At 32.3% G+C, this 19,467-nt stretch overlaps 1 protein-coding gene across 1 annotated transcript; it reads left to right on the plus strand.

Moving 5' to 3' along the window:
• Positions 1 to 695: 695 nt before the first annotated feature.
• On the plus strand, positions 696 to 17,934 carry LOC124365452 (acid-sensing ion channel 4; the record flags this gene model as incomplete). Its single annotated transcript, XM_046821433.1, has 9 exons — positions 696 to 820; positions 1,510 to 1,657; positions 2,494 to 2,624; positions 3,889 to 3,976; positions 4,713 to 4,838; positions 6,350 to 6,509; positions 14,714 to 14,810; positions 15,664 to 15,770; positions 17,489 to 17,934. Coding segments are annotated over 9 exons (1,227 nt in total), but the record flags the coding sequence as incomplete, so codon positions are not given.
• Positions 17,935 to 19,467: the final 1,533 nt, after the last annotated feature.

The following is a 19,467-nucleotide window of genomic DNA, read 5'->3' on the forward strand; positions in this document are numbered from 1 at the left end:
TATTTTTTTTGAGTGATTATTAAGTAGATTTACGTTTTACAACATTAAAGAGGAGTGGATTTTACATCTACATCGGCCTTAACAACAAATCTTAATTGTAATGCACTACAGAAAAAATGGAAACCGCTGTTAAAAAAAACCCGAAAGAGAGAGAAGACAAAAACATTCTGTTTCACCTGAAATGATTACAGAATGAACCCCTGAAGGGATCTGTCAGTGAACAGTGTTCTCTCCTTCAAACTTATTAGGGATATTTATTAAGTACGTTAAAACATTATATATATATATATAAGATTGTTTGAAAGTGTTGATTAGAGCATAGAATTTCCTGAACAGAATTACCATAATAAACGTCTTCTGTTCTGTTTCATCGGATACATAAGCATATTTTAAAATTAATTGGACTGCCAACTTGTGTTGTTGATCCTACAGTGGAAAGCTTTCAAGAATGACATAATCGATGATCTATTCATGATTCATGGTGTGTATAAAGTGACATCGTAAATCTGCCATTTAACCATTGTTTTCTGTTGCCATTGACGCAGGGCTTGTTTCTTCAAAGCCACTTTACGATAATGTATCAGTGCTAATCCACCTCCCCCCACCCCCCCCCCCCCCCACCCCCCCCCCCCCCCACCCCCCCCCCCCCCCACCCCCCCCCCCCCCCACCCCCCCCCCCCCCCACCCCCCCCCCCCCCATCCAGAAGAATGCCATCAGCTTTGTAGTAGAGACTACCTACCTAGACGTGGAGACCAGCTTCCCATCCATCTCCGTCTGCGAGGACGACAACATGCCTCGCATCTACGAGATGGCCAACCAGTCAGTAAAGTCTGAATATGAGTGTTTTCCATTATAAATTATAGAGAAAATAAAAAAATCTCAAACTCCAGTGTCATTAAAACGTTTAAACAGTTTATACATATGAGACAGTTACTTGTTTTTCTATATAAACAGGTCTTCCATTTTTTTACATTAAAGAGTCTATTTGAAACTATATGCTCAGCTATCAAATTTTTTGAAATTGTCTATAAAGACAGAAACTTTTTCAATATAAGAATGGCCAAAAGTTGCAGAATCCAGAAATTAAAAAGCTATCATGTTTTTTTGTATTTTTCAATAGTTTTGAAAGATCATGTGAAAAGTTTGTATAAGGGAGGGATCTCTTGAAAAACTACAAAAATCAATTAATAGTTGTGTTAAGATCAAAGTTTTGTGGTTAACACATCAAAACATTATTCTTTCAATTACATTCTTGAAATATTAAGTTTTTTGGCTTTTAATATAAATGATTTATAGTTAGCAAGGAATAAATTGACCTAAAAGTGTTAATATATTATAAAACCACAAACAAAAGTCATGTCTAAGCTTGTTTCATTTTTGCTATAATTTTATGTATTATTAAATTAATAATGAATAAAGATTTTAGTTTGCAAATCATATTCTTCTTTTAACCATTAGAAAAATTTAACAACTTTTTATCATTAATCAATTTTAATATCATGTTCCAGATTCTTTGGGGCTAAACACGATTATAATCTGGATGAAATGTTACGAGAAATTGCCTACTTCAAGGGTTCTGTTTACTACATCAAAAACTTTTGTTTATCGGATGACATTTCTTGTCCGAAGGATGGTTACAAGAAGATGGCATATATGGTACATAAAACAGTAGTTTGAAATGTATTATCAACTTTGTGACATGGTATTTCACTATAACAATATAATTACACAATTTGGTAGCCTGGCAACCACATTCCCTTTCATCTCTCTATATACTAGTAATATGAAAGAAAGTATTGAGATGCTGCAGAAAGTATTTCCATTGAGATTTCCATGGAAGTATCCTTTTGTGGATAACCTAAACTGTAATAAATAGATCTCATGAAATATGTTTCTATGTATGTTGTGTATTAGTCCTTAGTCTTTGATAGAGTTTGCAGTCATTTTGATGAAATTTTGTATTATTAGATGTAAATATGTTAATGTCTTTAAATTTTATTTTTAACCAGCAAACCATACTTCCCACTGGTTACATATTAAAATCTAACAATTAATTATGAATAATTTGTATCTCCATAATAACTTTCATTCAAAAGCTCAAAATATTATATTCAATTTTTGTTGACTTCATTTTCAACAGGCACCATTTTGTTAATATTAAAGCAAATGACACAATTACTTTTTGATTTTTTACCTTATTTGATATTACACAAGATATAATTTTGTGTAAAGTTTGGTATCTGTAGCTTTAATAGTTCCAGAAATCATAATTTTTTATGCAAAATACAAAATGGCAGCTATCTGCTAAACAATACATTTCTCTGCCTATGTTTATGACATGTTTTTGTTTGAATCCATAAGTTACTATCACTCACAGAAGTTTGTGACACCCTTTTCTGAACACCCTATATTTTGCATAAGATGTCTATAATAATTGTACAACTTTGTGGACTAAATGAAAGCATCTGTGTAACTGAACATTGATATTTCAGGTGAGGAGTAAATGTAAAGAAATGTTCAAATCTTGTAGATGGAAAAATCAGACTTTTGATTGTTGCAGTCATTTTATACCATTACAGACAGAATGGGGAGTTTGTTTCACTTTGAACTCCAAGAATGAACCGTAAGTAGGTGTATATCTAGTAAGTAAATTGTAATATTAACAACATTGTTATTGGTCTATTTGTTTTGTTTTTTTTTTTTTTCGGTACCAGTTTAAAAATTAATATACCTTAAACATTTCAATCATCTGGAAAATTGTGTTTGAGAGATGATAGAGTTCAATGACTGATAATGGAACCTAAACTTTAAATGTATTAACTTTCTATAGGTTACCCTTTTTGACCTACTAGTAAGTTCATGGTTAAAAAAATGAACAACCTAAAAATTAATTCTGTATCCATCTACAAATACAAATTGTTCAGTATCTGATGTAATTTTGTTATTAGGTTTATTAGTATTTATATATAATGTAAAAAATATTATACAATATTTTTAATATTTCCCTTCTCTTAAAGAGTACTTTGATTTGTCAACAAGAGAGGGCCTTTAAAGAAAGAGCTTGAATTTTTATACTGGATAAACAATATAAAGTTGGAGTTAAAGAAAACAATCTAATCACAATCATCTAAGTACAATATGTTATAAATAACTATTTATTATTTTCTACTTTCAAGAATCTGGACAAAATCACTGTGTGCTGCTAGCTAAGATCTGCTGTTTAAAGTGCTCATTAGCTAGAATTGCAACCAATTTTTTAAATAATATCTAATGAGCAAAGTTCACATTAGCAAAGGTGAATATTTCAACCAATTACAGTTAGTAGTGTTATTCAACCAATAGAATAACTCATTACCTATAGAACATATGTTTCCTTCTTGAACCAATCATTCAAAAAACAGACTGTTTTAGTATGTGGGTAAACAAACTTTTAGTTTGCAAGAATGAGCTTGATGTTCAATATTTCAACCATAACCTCAAATGGTTATTAAATATTTACATTTTATAATTAAAAAAGAGAGGAAATACTTGCTTTGCTTACAAATTCTCGTGTTCTCCAAGAAAAACTAATAACAAGCTAAATCTGAATTTTATACCATAATTCTTTTCAGTGCCATGTCACATAGAGTGTTACCACAGTTGAGAGAGATATCCATGAAATTGTAAAGCACTATGAAAAGTAACATTTGCATTATGGTTGAGAAAACAAGTGTGACAAATTCACCAGGTTTGACAAAGAAACTTGGCAGTGCTGTCCTTTAGTTTTAAAAAAGGATGTAAAAGGTCAGCATTTAAATTTAACAAATCAATGTGTTTATGATTCTTTAGTATTCACCTCAGTACTTTATTAGCTGCAAGGCTTTCTCATTGTTCATTTTTTCATACAGTCCAGGAAAATTTGGATCTCTGAAGCTGAAGTCTAGCACTCGCCTGGGATTGGGTTCTCTCTACTTGGAACTACTTGTACCAACCAAGGTTGTAAAATAATAATTTTTGGTATCACAAGTCTAACAATAACTTATAATCTAACAATGTTATGTACATGAACAAAAACATTAAATTTTTTCTTAGTCGTATTTGCATTTTTCAATAAACTGTTGTATATTTAATCCATATTTCACATTGAAGTGCTAGTTTTTCTAAAATATGTTTATTAGTTCTATGATTTCCAATGTTTTAAATTCTTTTGAACAATGATCTCATATCAATGATGTCATGGATAAGTGACCTGTCATTAAAAATCGTATTCTTAAACTATTAGAGGAAACCATTTACAACAAAATCCAAAGTACACAGACTTTATTAAACATTTAAAAAATTGCAGGAGATGTTAGGATAGGTCTAGCCTGTTTTACCTAATTAGTATGGCTTATTTCATATAGCACATACAATTATGAAATACTAATTGCTTAACAAGGCTCACTTTACTTTGAAGTAATTAAATATCGTAATGAATATTGTGAAACCTCTAGTTACATGTTTTTTGAGGATGACAGTACACTTTGTTTCTTTATTATGTAAATTCAAATAAACAAATTTCTGTTGTGCATTATAACAATATTGTCATAAAATATATGTGTGGATATTTGTATTAAAATTTGCAATTAATATTATTTTAGTTTTATTTCTACAAGATTAGTCACAGTTGTTATTTTGCTTTTAGAGAATCCGATAACTGATGCAACATTTAAAATAAAGTTCAAATGTCCAGGTCTACATGCACTCTGAATCTGACATTCCATACTACAACACCATGACTACAGAGGTGATAACTGCCAAGGCTGGTGCCATCAAGCGTCTGGGCATCTCCGTCACTGACATTGAAAATGAACCAGAGGTCATATCTTTGTCTTAACACTATTGGACTCTTCTTCGCACCAATGCTTTTTCACAGTTTAGTTTATTTTATTTCTTATATTTAAAGATTCCATAAAAAATTAATTTCTTTACTCTACTGCTCGCTTCTTCTTACTTCTCCAAAGGGATTAGGAGGCCAAGCAAAATTATTGAGCATTATATCTGTTTTTACTATTGATAAGTTGTAAAAAATAGTTTGATATTTTAATGCAAATGCACTGTCAGGATATAGTTCTGGAGAGTAGTACTTTAATGCAATAAATAAAATACTAACTAGCCCAGCAATCACTCTCTCTTTTACACAATACCACAAAAGGGTGTTGGGTGTACAATTGAAATGTCTCTTATTACATTGAGAAAAAGCAATGCTATATTATCTCTCTTCTGCTCTCTTAATTTTCAGCACCATCTCTACTTATAGAAACAACTAAACTCCTATCAATCAGACAAAATTTCCAAAATTTGTCCGTTAAAAGAGTTGTTTAATGGGAATCTTTGGCTTTTTATTCATTTTTCCAATTTCTCCAGAAAAAGAAACTATGGTTAGTGTTGATCACATCCTGAATCCCTAAAAGTATAAATACACTTCATTGAATACTCTTATCAATTTAGAACAAATAACCTTGAAAAATTACCATGGGTAGTGAGTAATATGATACGGTTGAAGTCTATCTTCCTATATTCCCTCTCCAAAACCTACAGTCTTCACAATCTAAGATCTTTAGCTGTCATCATCCCTACTATTCCTCTTGGTGTGTGTATTTGGGCTATAGGACAGGTAAGTAATTTCCATTCCAAAAGGAATAGCTTTTGCAACCACAAGAGCAGCTGGTAAAATACACTAGATAGGCACTGGCTGTCTTCTGTCCATCGTTCCTCTGCATTACTGTTATCTTATAATTTTTATGAGTCAGCATGCCAATAATCAATGCTATTTTAACATCAATCTAGTCTGCATATAAACTTTTCTTTCAGTACGTAAGGAAATCCAACAATGTCACAGAGATATGTGTGAATTTCTAGGCACCTTCTCAAGTGTTAGGCTTTTCTAAAACTCGGCCAATTATAATGTTTTACTTCTATTTCTGATTTTCATCAGCACTTAACTTTCAATGCTAATAATTTTGTCACTCTACATATTCTTCTTCTTACCTTATAATCTCTATTATTCCTTTCACTATTAGTAACATATTGTTTGAAAAAAGTTGGTATTAATTAATTTTATAAATATAACCTTACTAAAATACAAAATTTGTATTTTTTAAACTCTTAGTACTTTTATAATTTCCCTTGTTTACCCTAAATCACTTTTAAATACAAGCAAGCTAATCTTAACATTCCATACTTGATGAAAAAAAATCAGGTCCTAAACGAATTGTTAATTTATCTTCCTTCATCTTCTCATCACAGATCCTGTCCTAAATGTCATTTTTATTCTCAAATTCTTGAGTATCCCTCATAGTCATCATAATATGTTGTACTACTCAACAGGTGCGACAACTAACAATATCCCAGCGAGGTTGTCGGTTCCCTGACGAGAACGACCTGACTGTGAGCACAATGTACAGCTACAGTGCATGTGTTACTCAGTGTCGGCTAGTGGAGCAGCTCAAAAACTGCAACTGCTCCTCCCATCTCATGCCCTATACAGGTACATTCAGAAAAAAACAGTGCAGTGAACCATGTTGAGCATGATTCTTTTCACATTATAAATAGAAAATTCTTTAACCTTAGATCTGCAGTTATGAAAGCCATACTGTTCACAAATTTATTTTGGGAATAAATTGAGAAATAGATTTAAAATTTTGAATGAAACATCACTTTTACAAAGGAAAGACTGAATTAAAAGATGGTGCATGTTCCTTCATAGGATCTGGCTAAATGTTATATCGAAGCTTATCTCTAAGGTCTCAAGTTCAAACTTTTTTAAGAAATAATAAATTTGTTTTCAATAGCATCCATAACACTTGTACCAACATTAAGAAACATATGTGTTCACAAGAATCACAAATAAAATATATTTAAAGTAACAAACATGGTTAATTTTTTTAAAGCAATAAAATTAGCAAAACCTCAAAGAGTCACTTTTTATTAGTATTTTTAAGAAAACCATATAAAGTGATATGAAATGACTTGTAATTATTTTAATTATATTGCATTATGAGGATAATTAAAACTATATATGGCTTCCTCCAATAGTTTCATTTTATTTTTAAAAATTTATAAATAGAATATCAAATAGATCCTCAACAACAGGAAATCTAAAAAGAAAATAGTGGTATGCCAGTCTTTGTGTTAAAAATGAGATATTATAGAACTTCAGAATGTTACTGTACACTTAATTTATGTAACACGATGTGAAACATCAAAATCAATATTCTCTAATTTACACTGCAGTTGTAAGCAATCTAAAGAGAAAAAGATGCAGTGGTATTTTTTCAAAACGAGAATTATTTACTTATACTAACTGTAAATTTCAATTGATTTTTATAACAAAATTTAAGAGCATTTGGTATCCTTAATTGTTTTGTAACACAGAAATCAAAAATAGACCAAAGGGGATCCAGGAGCCAGAATTATTGATTACAGGATTGATTAAAGGAGCCAGACAAAATTGACGACCCTATAGATATAGCCAACCATTTTTAACAACTACTTCTCAAACTATTGCTGATGAAACTCTCAAACAGAACCTGTGCATCAATCCAACAATGCAATTTGTTCAGAACCCACCTGTTGGTATGCCACTGACATCTATGGAAACCCACATCAATTGAAAGAAAATAAGTAAAGTAATAGACTCACTAAAAACAAAATCCTCTTTTAGCTTAAATGAAAATATCCTCAAAAATTTTGTAAAAATGAAGTAGCGGTACCAATTTTTCATATCACACAACTGTCTCTTCTGCAATGGTACTTTCCCCTCAAGTATGAAAATTTTCAAAGTTATCCCTCTTCACAAAAAATCCAGTTAACACCACAGAAAATTTTAGGCCAATATCTTTAATTCCAACTGAATCCAAAATTATTGAGAAAATTGTACTCTCTAGACTTGTCAAGCATCTTCAACTGAACAACCTTTTGACAGAGGAACAGCATGGTTTTATTAAGGGACGATCCACCAATGACTGCAATAGTAGATCTGTTTGAGCACATTGTGGACAATATCGAGGCTGTTAATAATGTAGTGGGAGTGCAACTTGACTTGAGTAAGGCATTTTGATTGTCTAAGCCATGACTTGATTATAAGAAAACTCTTTTATCTAGGAATCCAAGGAACAGCACTTTCATGGTTCTCAGCATACCTTGAAGGAAGACGCCAGGTTGTAGAAGTGACTCAGACCATAAAAAGAGTTACTACAATTTTCTAGATCTGAGGTCTTGGCAATGGACCATGGTGTACCGCAAGGATCTGTGTTGGGGCCTGTACTTTTTATATTATTTACTAATGATTTTTCTAAGGTTTTACATTCATTACAGTAATTTAGTCATGTATGCTGACGATTCTATGCTAACGAGGTGAAAAAGAGGAATTATAAATCAAAATCACACTAGAAACATTGCCTCACTAATTTCCCCACCTCCTGAGACACTGCCCCAGCTTTCACCAGTTTTTTTGGGAACGTTGGAACAGGAAATACTTCAAGCAGTCCAGGGAACATCTAAGTCTTACCCACCCATACCCACACTATCTCCCCAGGAAACCTGGAATGCAGATCCTTGTGCAGGCAGAAGTACACCAGCCCAATTCTTTTTTAGGCCAAAAAGAAACACTAAGTCCAGGAAAAATACAAAGACCACAATCTATGAGAATAAACATTTTTCATCAAAAATATAGATAGAATGGGGAACAAATTGACATGTAAATCACCTATACTACACTCCAACAGTCCAGATGTAGTTGTACTAACTGAACATGGCCTTAAACAGGACACAATTTTAAATGCTAAGCTAATGAACTACACACTTGTGACTGCCTACAGTAGGGAAAAACACATTAAAGGAGGTGTAGCCATATACAAAACACTCTGGGTTTACCAAAGAAACTCATAGCCTGGATGTTGAAAATTACAGCCGAGAAATGGAGTGTGAAATATCTGCAATAAAAATAAAACTCAGTAGGAAAACACATTTATGTGTCCTAGGTGTTTACAGACCGCCAAATGGATCTTTAGACACTTTTCATCATAGCTTGACAGAGGTATTGGACAAAATGGACGCCTGTCAGTGTAACATCATTATTGCTGGAGACTTTAATATTGACTCCTGAAAGACTCAAGAGAACAAAAAGAGGTACGGAACTCCTAGCATCATACAACATAACAAGAATGACTCTCCCACCAACACGCATAACAGCCAACTCTGTGACTTCAATAGACGCTATCTGTACAAACCTGGAGACCAACAAAGTGACTGTAGATGTTTCACATACTGGACTATCAGACCACACAGGACAATTTTGTACCATAGAGCTACCTGATAGGTGTTCAGTCAAATCGTTCACACAAACGCAGACATCTGAATAAAAAGAAATCTTTCTGAATTAAAAAATCTCGTAGCTGCAGAAAAACTGGGAAAATGTCTTTAAGACAACACCAAAACGATCCTACAATAGCCTTTGCGCACGCTATCTCTAATGATTTAGACCATGAAAAGAAACATGAGTGCTGGGGTTGCTGTAGTTTTTAGAGAAAGTTTCGGAAGACCTCAACCTCTGACTTTGTGGATACAAAATTAACATGTCAGACACTTAAGAGCGGAGCAACAGTTTACAGTTTGGTCACAAAAGAAAATTTACAATGGTAAACCGACCCAACAAAGTTATAATGAGGCTTTTGAACAATTGATCAAGGACTTCAAGAAAAAGCAGCTAAAAACCCTCTATTGTTCGCCTATGGGATGTGTGCGTGACCTGATAAGACTGGAAAATTTATGTGAAACATAACCCGCCCTTCAGCAAACCACAGGTGCTACAGTCTGTGTAAACATCCTATGACCAACCATCTGCGAAAAGGAAGCTGTGGCATGGTCTCACTCATACCGAGTTTTTGGAGAAACTGCGACAAGTAATGAATGACTCGAGAAGTAAAGCAGCAGCCCAAACAACTACTACAGTGAACTCGCCCTCTGTCAGTCCGATCAGACTTAGACCCACTCAACTTGGAGACAACGCAGACACCACACAGAGTCAGTGAGCCCGAGGGTGGTTGCCAGGCTCTCAAGAGTACAGCCAAGTAGTGAGGTCTACGCTAGTGAGTGATGTACAAAAGCAGAGAAATGTGTCTGGTGTTGAGTCTGACCAAGTTCCACAAAAATGTAATATAAACAAGAGTAATATAAAATAGTAGTATAACTGATAGTACAGGACTAGTGGAAAATGTTAATTTAAACTGACTTTAGGTGACAAAAGATAATGTATCTGCAAACTGTAATTCTTTAAATAACCCAAAACTAGCTTCTTTTCAATATTCACTCCAGTTTGATAATGCACTATAACATTCAAGGTTTTAACCCCCATAAGATTTCTGAATTATGTTTATTTTTATCTCAGCTAAATTAAAAAATTAAAGTAATATCTATAAACGAGCACTGGCTTAAACAATTATTCCATTGTGTTATTAGAGAAACATAAATAATTTTAGAATAGCTGATTTTTATGTTAGGAAAAATTCATTGAGAGGAGGTTCATGTTTATTGGTAGAAGCTAGTTGTAAATATAAAGTTTTGAATAATATCTCCTTAGGATTGAATCAGGATTTAATATTTAAGTGTTCTGCTGTGGAACTCATTGATTTAAACTCTATTGTCATATCTGTATATACAATTCCTAATTATGAGGTAAAGAAATTATTTTTTGCACAGTTTGAAAAGCTTCTCTTCTTTTTTTGCAACAGCGAATGAGTAATAAATCAATTTTTGTCACAGGCAATTTTAATGTAAATATTTTAGAAAATAGTATATTTTCAGGCAAGTTTTAGAGAATTAATAGAGTGTTACGGGGTTTTCTCTTACAATTTGAGGAACCAACTAGAATAACCCAGTCTTCATCATCCTGCTTTGACAACATTATAACAAATAAAAAATACAATGCAAAGATTAAAATCAATATGGATTTAGGGTTGTCTGACCATAATGCTATCTTTTTAAATATACCTGGTCAAAAAAAAATCCAAAATCCGAACAAAAATAATGTTGTGATCAAAAAGAGAATATATTCAGATATTAATGTTAATAGTTTTGTTCACTGCTTGGAAAGAAGTGGTTATCTCAGATTTTGACCCAGCTCTTGATGTTAATAAAAAATTACAACAATTTTTTAAGTAACTTCATAATGACATTGAATAATATCTTCCCTCATAAAAACTTTTTAAGAGGACCACCAAGACTAAACCGGTAGTCTTGAATTTGGGTTACTCTGGGTATTGAAATATCTAGTAAGAAGAAAAGGGAACTTCATTGGAAAGCAAAAATAAACAGAAATCCAGAGTTTTAAATTATGTCAAGTCTTACAAAAAAACATTCAAAAAAGTAGTAAAGGCAGCAAAAATAATGACAAATAGCGCCTACATAGTTCAATCTGAAAATAAATCTAAAGCTGCCTGGCAAATTGTAAATACAGAACTTGGCCACAATGGTATTAAAAACTAAAACTGGTATTGTATTGAATGGGTCCAAGGATGGAGAAGACATTTCTAGTCCTCAAGTTGTAGCTGAGAGTTTTAATGATTATTTTTCAAATATAGTTTTAAATACCAATGTAAAGAGAGCCACCGTTAATGGAGTTCATATGTCAATGAAGCTCACTTGTTGTGAGGCTGGGGTTTCATTGTCTAGCTTCAACCCTTGCAATATTGGTGAAATTACTAAAATAATCTTATCAATGAAAAATAAAACCTCATTAGGATGGGATGAAATTACCTATCAAGTTGATAAAAGCCACTGTTCATATAATATCAAGGCCCCTCACATTAATTATCAACCAATGTCTGAGAGAAGGCGTTTTCCCAGAAAAATTTAAATATTCACAAATATCACCAGTTTTTAAGAAAAGGCTCAAAAAAGGATTTAAGCAATTATCGCCCCATATCAGTTTTAAGTAATCTGTCAAAAATATTTGAAAAAGTAATTAACTTAAGACTTGTAAATTATTTTGAAATAATCACTTACTTTTACAGTAAACAGTTTGGTTTTCGCAAAAATGTTGGGACAAGGTCAGCTCTCACAGAATTTTACAAATGATGTGATGGTGGCACTTGACAGGTCGCAGGCTACAGTGGGTGTTTTCTGTGAACCTGTCTAAGGCCTTTGACTGCGTGGACCATGGGAGTATTGTTACTCAAATTAAATGATTACGGTATAAAAGAAAATTGCTTTAGTCTGTTGAAATCCTATCTCACAAATCGAAAACAAAAGAACTGTTATATTGGATAACAATTCAAAATTTTTTTCTAATTGGAAGGATATATCTACAGGTGTCCCTCAAGGTTCTATTTTGGGTCCCCTTTTATTTTTAATTTATGTTAATGACCTACCAAAAGCCATAGATAGAGACTTAATCTTGTTTGCCGACGATACAACAGCATTAGTTAAAAACAGATTAAATACTGAGCTCCCTGATTCAATTTCAGATGTATCTAATGCTATGGATTCTTGGTTTAGTGCTAATGGTTTAAAACTAAACATTGATAAAACCCAAATTATAAAATTCTCATCAAGGAAAAACCACTGAAACTTTAAATGTTCCAAATTTAGTACCTTCTCATAAATTTCTGGGAGTATTTTTTGACGAAAACCTTAGTTGGAAAGTACATTTAGAAAATGTTGTAAAAAAGATTAGGTCAATATCTTTTGTATTTTTGCATATGAGAGACTGTGTCCCCCTTGATGCCATAAAAATTTATTTATCATGCATACGTAGAGTCAATCCTGAGATACGGTATAGTTCTGTGGGGCCAATCCTCAAATATCAAGTATGTTTTAAATATCCAAAAAAGAATAATTCGCATAGTTACAAACTCCAACCCACGTAGTTCATGTAGAACTCATTTTGTGAATTTAAAAATTTTAACAGTAATAGGATTGTACATCCATGAAATTTTAACTTATATTCACTTTGAAAAAAATGCTTTGCCAGAGCATGTCAGGTTTCAGCATAATTATAATATAAGAAATGGCCTCGTTTTAAGATATCCATCCCATCGCTTAGCTCTTTTTCAAAAAAGTCCTATATATATGCGGGGTTGAAGCTGTACAATGGTTTTACCTGCGGCATATAAGGAAATGAACCAAAAAGAGTTCAAAGAAAAATTGAAAAATGAACTATTGAACACAGCATTTTATTCATTACAAGAATATTTTGAAAGTGATTTGTATCTTGGTTTTTAGGATAAGTATTTTTATTTTCTCTGTAATTGTAAATTGATACTAATTGACCTTATTAATTTTTTATAAGGTTTGACGATGCACCTGTTTTTCTATGTGTATGTACATATTGTAAACGTCTTGTGCAAATAAAGTATGTCTATGCTATTAACTGCCAATAGCTCAATGGAAAATCTTAGAAATAAATAAATTCATACATTGCTGTTAACATTACTATGGACTTACTGTAGAAACAATGACCTGGTTTTCAATGAATCAAAGACGAAATAAATTTCATTTGGGAATAAGAAGGATGGCATTTAAGATCTACCAAATCTTTAATCTGTCAGCTCAACTAATTATCTTGGAATCATTGTTGATGACAAACTCTCTTTGCTAAATCATATTAATAACTTATGCCTTAAACTTAGCTCAGCATATCTATGCCATAAAAAGGACGAAAGCTATAAGCACGACAAAAGCCACATAACAGCCTATCATGCTCTGTTTGAAAGCCATATGAGATATGGCTTAGCGGTTTGGGGTGGTTCAACTGAAAAAAAATCTCCAACGAATCCTCATTCTTCAAAAAAAAGGCTCTAAGAATCATGGCCGGCTTGGGATTTAGAGATGAGCTGTATAGGGGTATTCAAAGAGTGGAGGTTATCAACAGTAGTCAGCCTTTATATTGTAGAATGTATTGTGATAGCTACAACTTCATAACGTCCAACAGCACCAAGACATTCATTCTTACAATACTAGGCATGCCAATAACTTTACTTTGCCGATCCACAAGTTAACTCTCTCTGAAACAAAAACCAACCTATGCTGGAGCAAAATTCTTCAATAATCTCCCTGATGAGCTGAAGAAAATGGAAGGAAGGAAGTTGAAGAAAAGCCTGCACTCTGGTTCCAAGAGAGACCCTTTTACTCAGTAAAAGAATTCTTGAATTGGAGAGCCGACTCGCAGAGAATGTGAAGACCTAGGCAGCTAATGACAACAAACTGGGAAAAATTTTTAAGATAATATGTATTTGACGCCATTTCCTTCTTGATGAATGTGAAAATAAAGAATTGTCTTGTCTTGTCTTGCCTTGTCATATTTTAAAATTAAAGTGCTGAAGGATATTTTTTATTAGCCGACTACTGGAAATCTTTTGGACGGATAATATGAAACAGGTCTAAGATTAATTTGTAATATGTGCCAATTTCTTAATTGTTTAAGTTAAAGTTAATTGTTTAAAACATGTCTTTGGATCCAAATTTGCAGGATATATTATATACTCTTAAATTATTTTAAATTTTAACTTTACCAATGTTACATTTCAGTGAGTTTAATTGGTTCTCTATCCATCAACTGTTTTAATTTTATGGTCCAGAGCCCTTTTCACCTGTTACTTTAACTCAAACTAATATTTGACAGATGAGAAAGAGCACTGTGATATGAATGGAGTGCTGTGCCTGACGAAACACCATGAGCCCATGTCTGTCCAGAAGACGCCCTGGGGCTCCAAGGAGGGTTTAGACTGCTCGTGTCTTCCCGGCTGCCAGGAACCAGAGAGTTTAACATAATTGAAACCATCATGCTGCCGTAAGTCACCATCCAGGACACATCATCGTGGTTGAGTTTGACTGTACAAAACAATGAGAAAATATTTAATCAATTTATTGTTATGATCCTTGCTTATTTAGACATTATTCTGCAATTAGTACATGATGAAGAAACTAAACAAATAAAATTACATAAGTAATTCAAGAATTACAAACGTGCTTGTCCCTTGTACTATAACATTTTATTAAAATTTATTATAAATGATGAATAATGATCAATTAATAAATGATCAGGATGTAGCTCATAGTTTTATTCATTTGATTCCAAAGACAGACATTTAAAAAAAATAACTATTATGGAAAAATTTCAAAGTGTTATTTAAAAGTTACACATATGTCACGAACCACGGATTCCAAAAAAAAGAAAAAAAAACTGTAAAATACTTGGTCTTTGTAATATACACAATTACAATTCAGGAGCTTTATTGAGTTTTACTGTGAATATAATATTGTGTTTTTATTCAGAAATCTTATCAAATTCTATATCAATGATCACAAAAATTTATATCTGTAAAGTCTTTTATGATAATAGTTCATCAGGTATTAGACTACATACGAGTCAATGGGTGTGGATAAACAAAATATGAAAGATCCCATATTGAATTAGTTTCTTTTTAACTTGAGATCTTGTGTAGCTTACTTTAATCTGTTTTTTTTTACTGTGCTGCTTAAACAATATTGCAGAAAAGGATTCAACAATAGTATTATGTTTCATCAATTCAAGAAGACATTACCGCCAATAAATGGTAAGAAGATGTTATATTTGTATTATTATTCTTAGCCTTGCTTATTTTCCACCCTTAAGTGTTTTTCCTTCACATTCTATGTTCCAGGATGAGTGATGAAGACAAGGATATTGCTGCCATCGAAATTTACATGTACCGCCATCCGAGTGAGCGGTACAAAAGAAATGTGGTACGAGGACGTTTAGATTTAGTTGGTAAGTTTCCACTTCATAGATAAATTGTACAAGATGTTTTTTTGACATTGCACTAAACTTCAGACATGATTTCTTATACCAAAATAGTAAAAATGCTTCTACAGCCATGTGCCCTAAAGTGCTTGGTTTTCAGTCTATCTGTTAAACTATTTGTTTTAAACATTTGTAACTCATAAAATTTTGGAGAGTTACGGCATTGTTATTCTGAATTCTTATTTGTCTTAATAAGACTGTTATATAAAGGAAGTAGTTTAACAAGTTAGAAAAATGAGCTTGTTTAAAACTCTTAAGTGCACAAAAACCAAAGTAGCAGCAAGAAACTTATGACACAAAAATTAGATCTGAAAGTAGCTTAATATTTGGCACCTTGTTTATTTAAATCGATGTACAGGTACCTGAGATCATTTTTTTACTGGTCCCTTGCTTTCACATACTGTAAGTGCATATTTCACAGTATTATGTTTAAACATCAGTATAACTAAAATTTATTTTCTCATGTTCTTTTAACTGATTTTAATGAATAAGGTACCAATTTGTCATTTTTTATGTCTTATATTTTGTTGTTACTTCAGGTTTAAATTTAACGTAAAGTTTCTGAACCGCTGCTACTTTCAAACTATTTAAACTCCTTTATTTACAGCTCCAAGCCAGGTCTTATTAAAACAAACTAACACTGCTGCAACTTAACACTCTTTCAAGAATTTTAAAGTAGAAAACACATACAGACTGGTAGTGGAAATCCAGCAGACTAGGAGGGATGATAACAGGAACTTTTTTATTTCAGAAGTCAGAATGCTTTATTCATGAACTTTAAATACAGAATTTCTTTCATTAATTAATGAAAAACAACTTATACTATTAAGATTCTTGTAATTGTCTCCATCCGTAAAACTCAGTTAAAGAGTACAATAGGTGGTCACAAAGTTCAACACATGACAAAACATTTGTGTGCTTGCCACCTATAGATCCAGAGGAAGGACATTCCACATTTTGGTGGCTGGGTTTCTTCTCAGTCCAAGTGTCCAGTCTTGTATGGGAAGGCAGTTAGCTGCATCTCATATGCTGTTCTCATGAATCCGAGCTGCGGTTCTTCATGACTAAATTGATTTATTTAAAAACCTTACGAAGTTTGTATAATGTCACAAGAAAGTCTTAAACAAATTTATTTGAGTATTAAAATAGTTAATTGGGAAACCTTTAAAAAATTTAACAACTTAATATTTTTAACATGTTCACGATGACGCGTACCCCATTGGGTACACATGATCTTTCACAGCTGATTATTTATATGGGTACCCCTTGGGTTACATGAAAAAACGTGAAAACGTATTGTGAAATTTATTTGATGCAAATATTGAAGCCTACATAGATTTCTTGTTTTAGTTATACGTTCAACGTGAAAAAAAAACTATTATGGCTTTTTGCTTATGATGGCAAATATAAAAGCCCGGAAATAAGCCGTTGTCTTGAACGTGTTAATATAATACAATTAGTAAAATATCCATGCAATTTTTTTGGTAAATTTACTATTATAGTTTCATAAATATTACTAGCCAACTGGTTAGATCTTTCGTTTGTATTTATTTCATATCATTTATATTATTTGATAAAAACAGAAGGTGTGTTGAATTATTCATAAATAAACAACCCTTATTTCTATACTTAAAACTCACAAATAGTGCTGTCACCTAACAAGACTTTGTATTACTTTTGAACAGTATCTATGGGAGGTTCGGCTGGACTTTTCGTTGGTGCCAGTCTCCTAAGTTTTGCAGAGTTTGTCTACTACTTCACGATGCGTGCGTACAATAACCACATGTTGCGCAATGACCAGGGTACTGTCAATCGTACCACAACACCAATCACAAATGTTGCTCCATACGCCCAGCCCTCTCCTATCGCTGTGACTCGCCCAGTCCTCCCCCCTCCCAAGGACTTCCGGTACGACTGGAAGAGGATGTAGTGGTGCATGATATAAATATAGTGGTGCAGCTATTTCTACTGAACTGCATTAATGATTGTATGCAATGTTCTTTGAGTGTGTTAGTCATACAGTTTTAAAAGTAATTTTAATAATTTGTTTTTTTCATATTGGCCAATCTGTAATTTACATTCAAGATATCCGCATGAATCACAAAATAAATATTGTATCAACCACATGGAATTTTAAAAGGCTATTTAAATTTGTATACCTACAATAACATTCAAATTACCATAATTATTAGTTATTACAATACATATTTTATATCAATCTTATCTACCAAATATATATATTTAGAATGGGATATTAAACCAAGTAGGAGTTGTAAAGATTTGTTGAGATGAACTGTGACATATTAATTATTAAATTGAGCCAATGCAGACTATAGTAAGTAATATCACAAATAAGGAAACTAGTAGCTTCAAATATTTTAACTCTTGGTGAAGCAATCTCTTACAGCTGTAGTCTAAAAAACTCCATACAGCTCTCATTCTACTCGTATATATCTCACATATTCAATTCAAGCCATTTACTTGAAAATACATTTTTACATTCACTCTTATAGGAAATAGAAAACGAAAGAGTAGAATTATTGTTACTAATCATTTACACACAAACGTATCTTCTATCACCAAGTCTGAGGAAGAAATTCATGAGCAGCTTTGCAAAACCTCCAGCGAGCAACATGGCAAATTTATTTTTCTGTAACCAAGCATAGGATCCAGAAATAATGCAAACAGATAAAAATATTTTCAAAAAAGTTTACTCAACTGATTGACATATATGATGTCCTGAGATCTTCCAACTTTCCGGGTAAAATTATTAATCCTTTTAAGTCCAGACATTTAAAAAAACCACCAATCCTGGAAACAACCTACCAAGAATCCCAACACTATTTTGCCTATTTTACAGACCTTTTACGTTTGTAATTATTTTCAAACATTTCAAAATTGTTCTTCTTTTTGTCCAATGTAAAATATATATTATGATGAGTCTGTAAAGTATTTTTCATGTAAATAAATTATGCATTATAAAAAAATAAGTCACCTGAAAACATATTTTAATGAATAATCATAGACTTAGTCCTTATGAAAGGCATGTAAAGAATTAGGTAGCTCTTACCAGATCATTTCATTAACAGGTGAAGATAAAAATGAACAGCCACACAAATTTCATTAATTTATCACATAATATAAATAAAATTGATACGGTATTTTAAAAATTGATATTTTTAGAAATTTTAAGTTGCTCAGCATTTCTTTAAAGTGTCAAACTAAATTGGACTAACATTAGTACTAATGTAAAAGAAATATACACATGAAGAGTAATAAAAAAAAAGTAAACCAACTACAAGAAATAGATTTTGTCACTAAAATAATAATCTGTACAATTCATGACTAATTTGCATAAAGAATCAAAGCCACCTAAGTCCGCCTCTTTATAATAAAAGCATTTCATTTTTCATTTCATTTTCAAAGCAAGTTACAACACCACAATTAATATATTCTATATTAATTGTGACAACTGTAATTTAAAATATATTGGCCAAACAAAAAGGAAAATAAAAAAGAGAGTAAAGGAACATAAAGCATGTCTGAAGTATCAACAAGAGGAAAGATCGGCCATGGCGAAACATGCACTTCATACTGGACACTGCTTTTCACAAGTCAAATTATTAAAAGAAATCAAAAACAACAAATTCCTTGATGCTTACGA

The sequence above is a fragment of the Homalodisca vitripennis genome, chromosome 6, assembly GCF_021130785.1.
Source record: "Homalodisca vitripennis isolate AUS2020 chromosome 6, UT_GWSS_2.1, whole genome shotgun sequence".
Lineage (NCBI taxonomy): Eukaryota > Metazoa > Arthropoda > Insecta > Hemiptera > Cicadellidae > Homalodisca > Homalodisca vitripennis.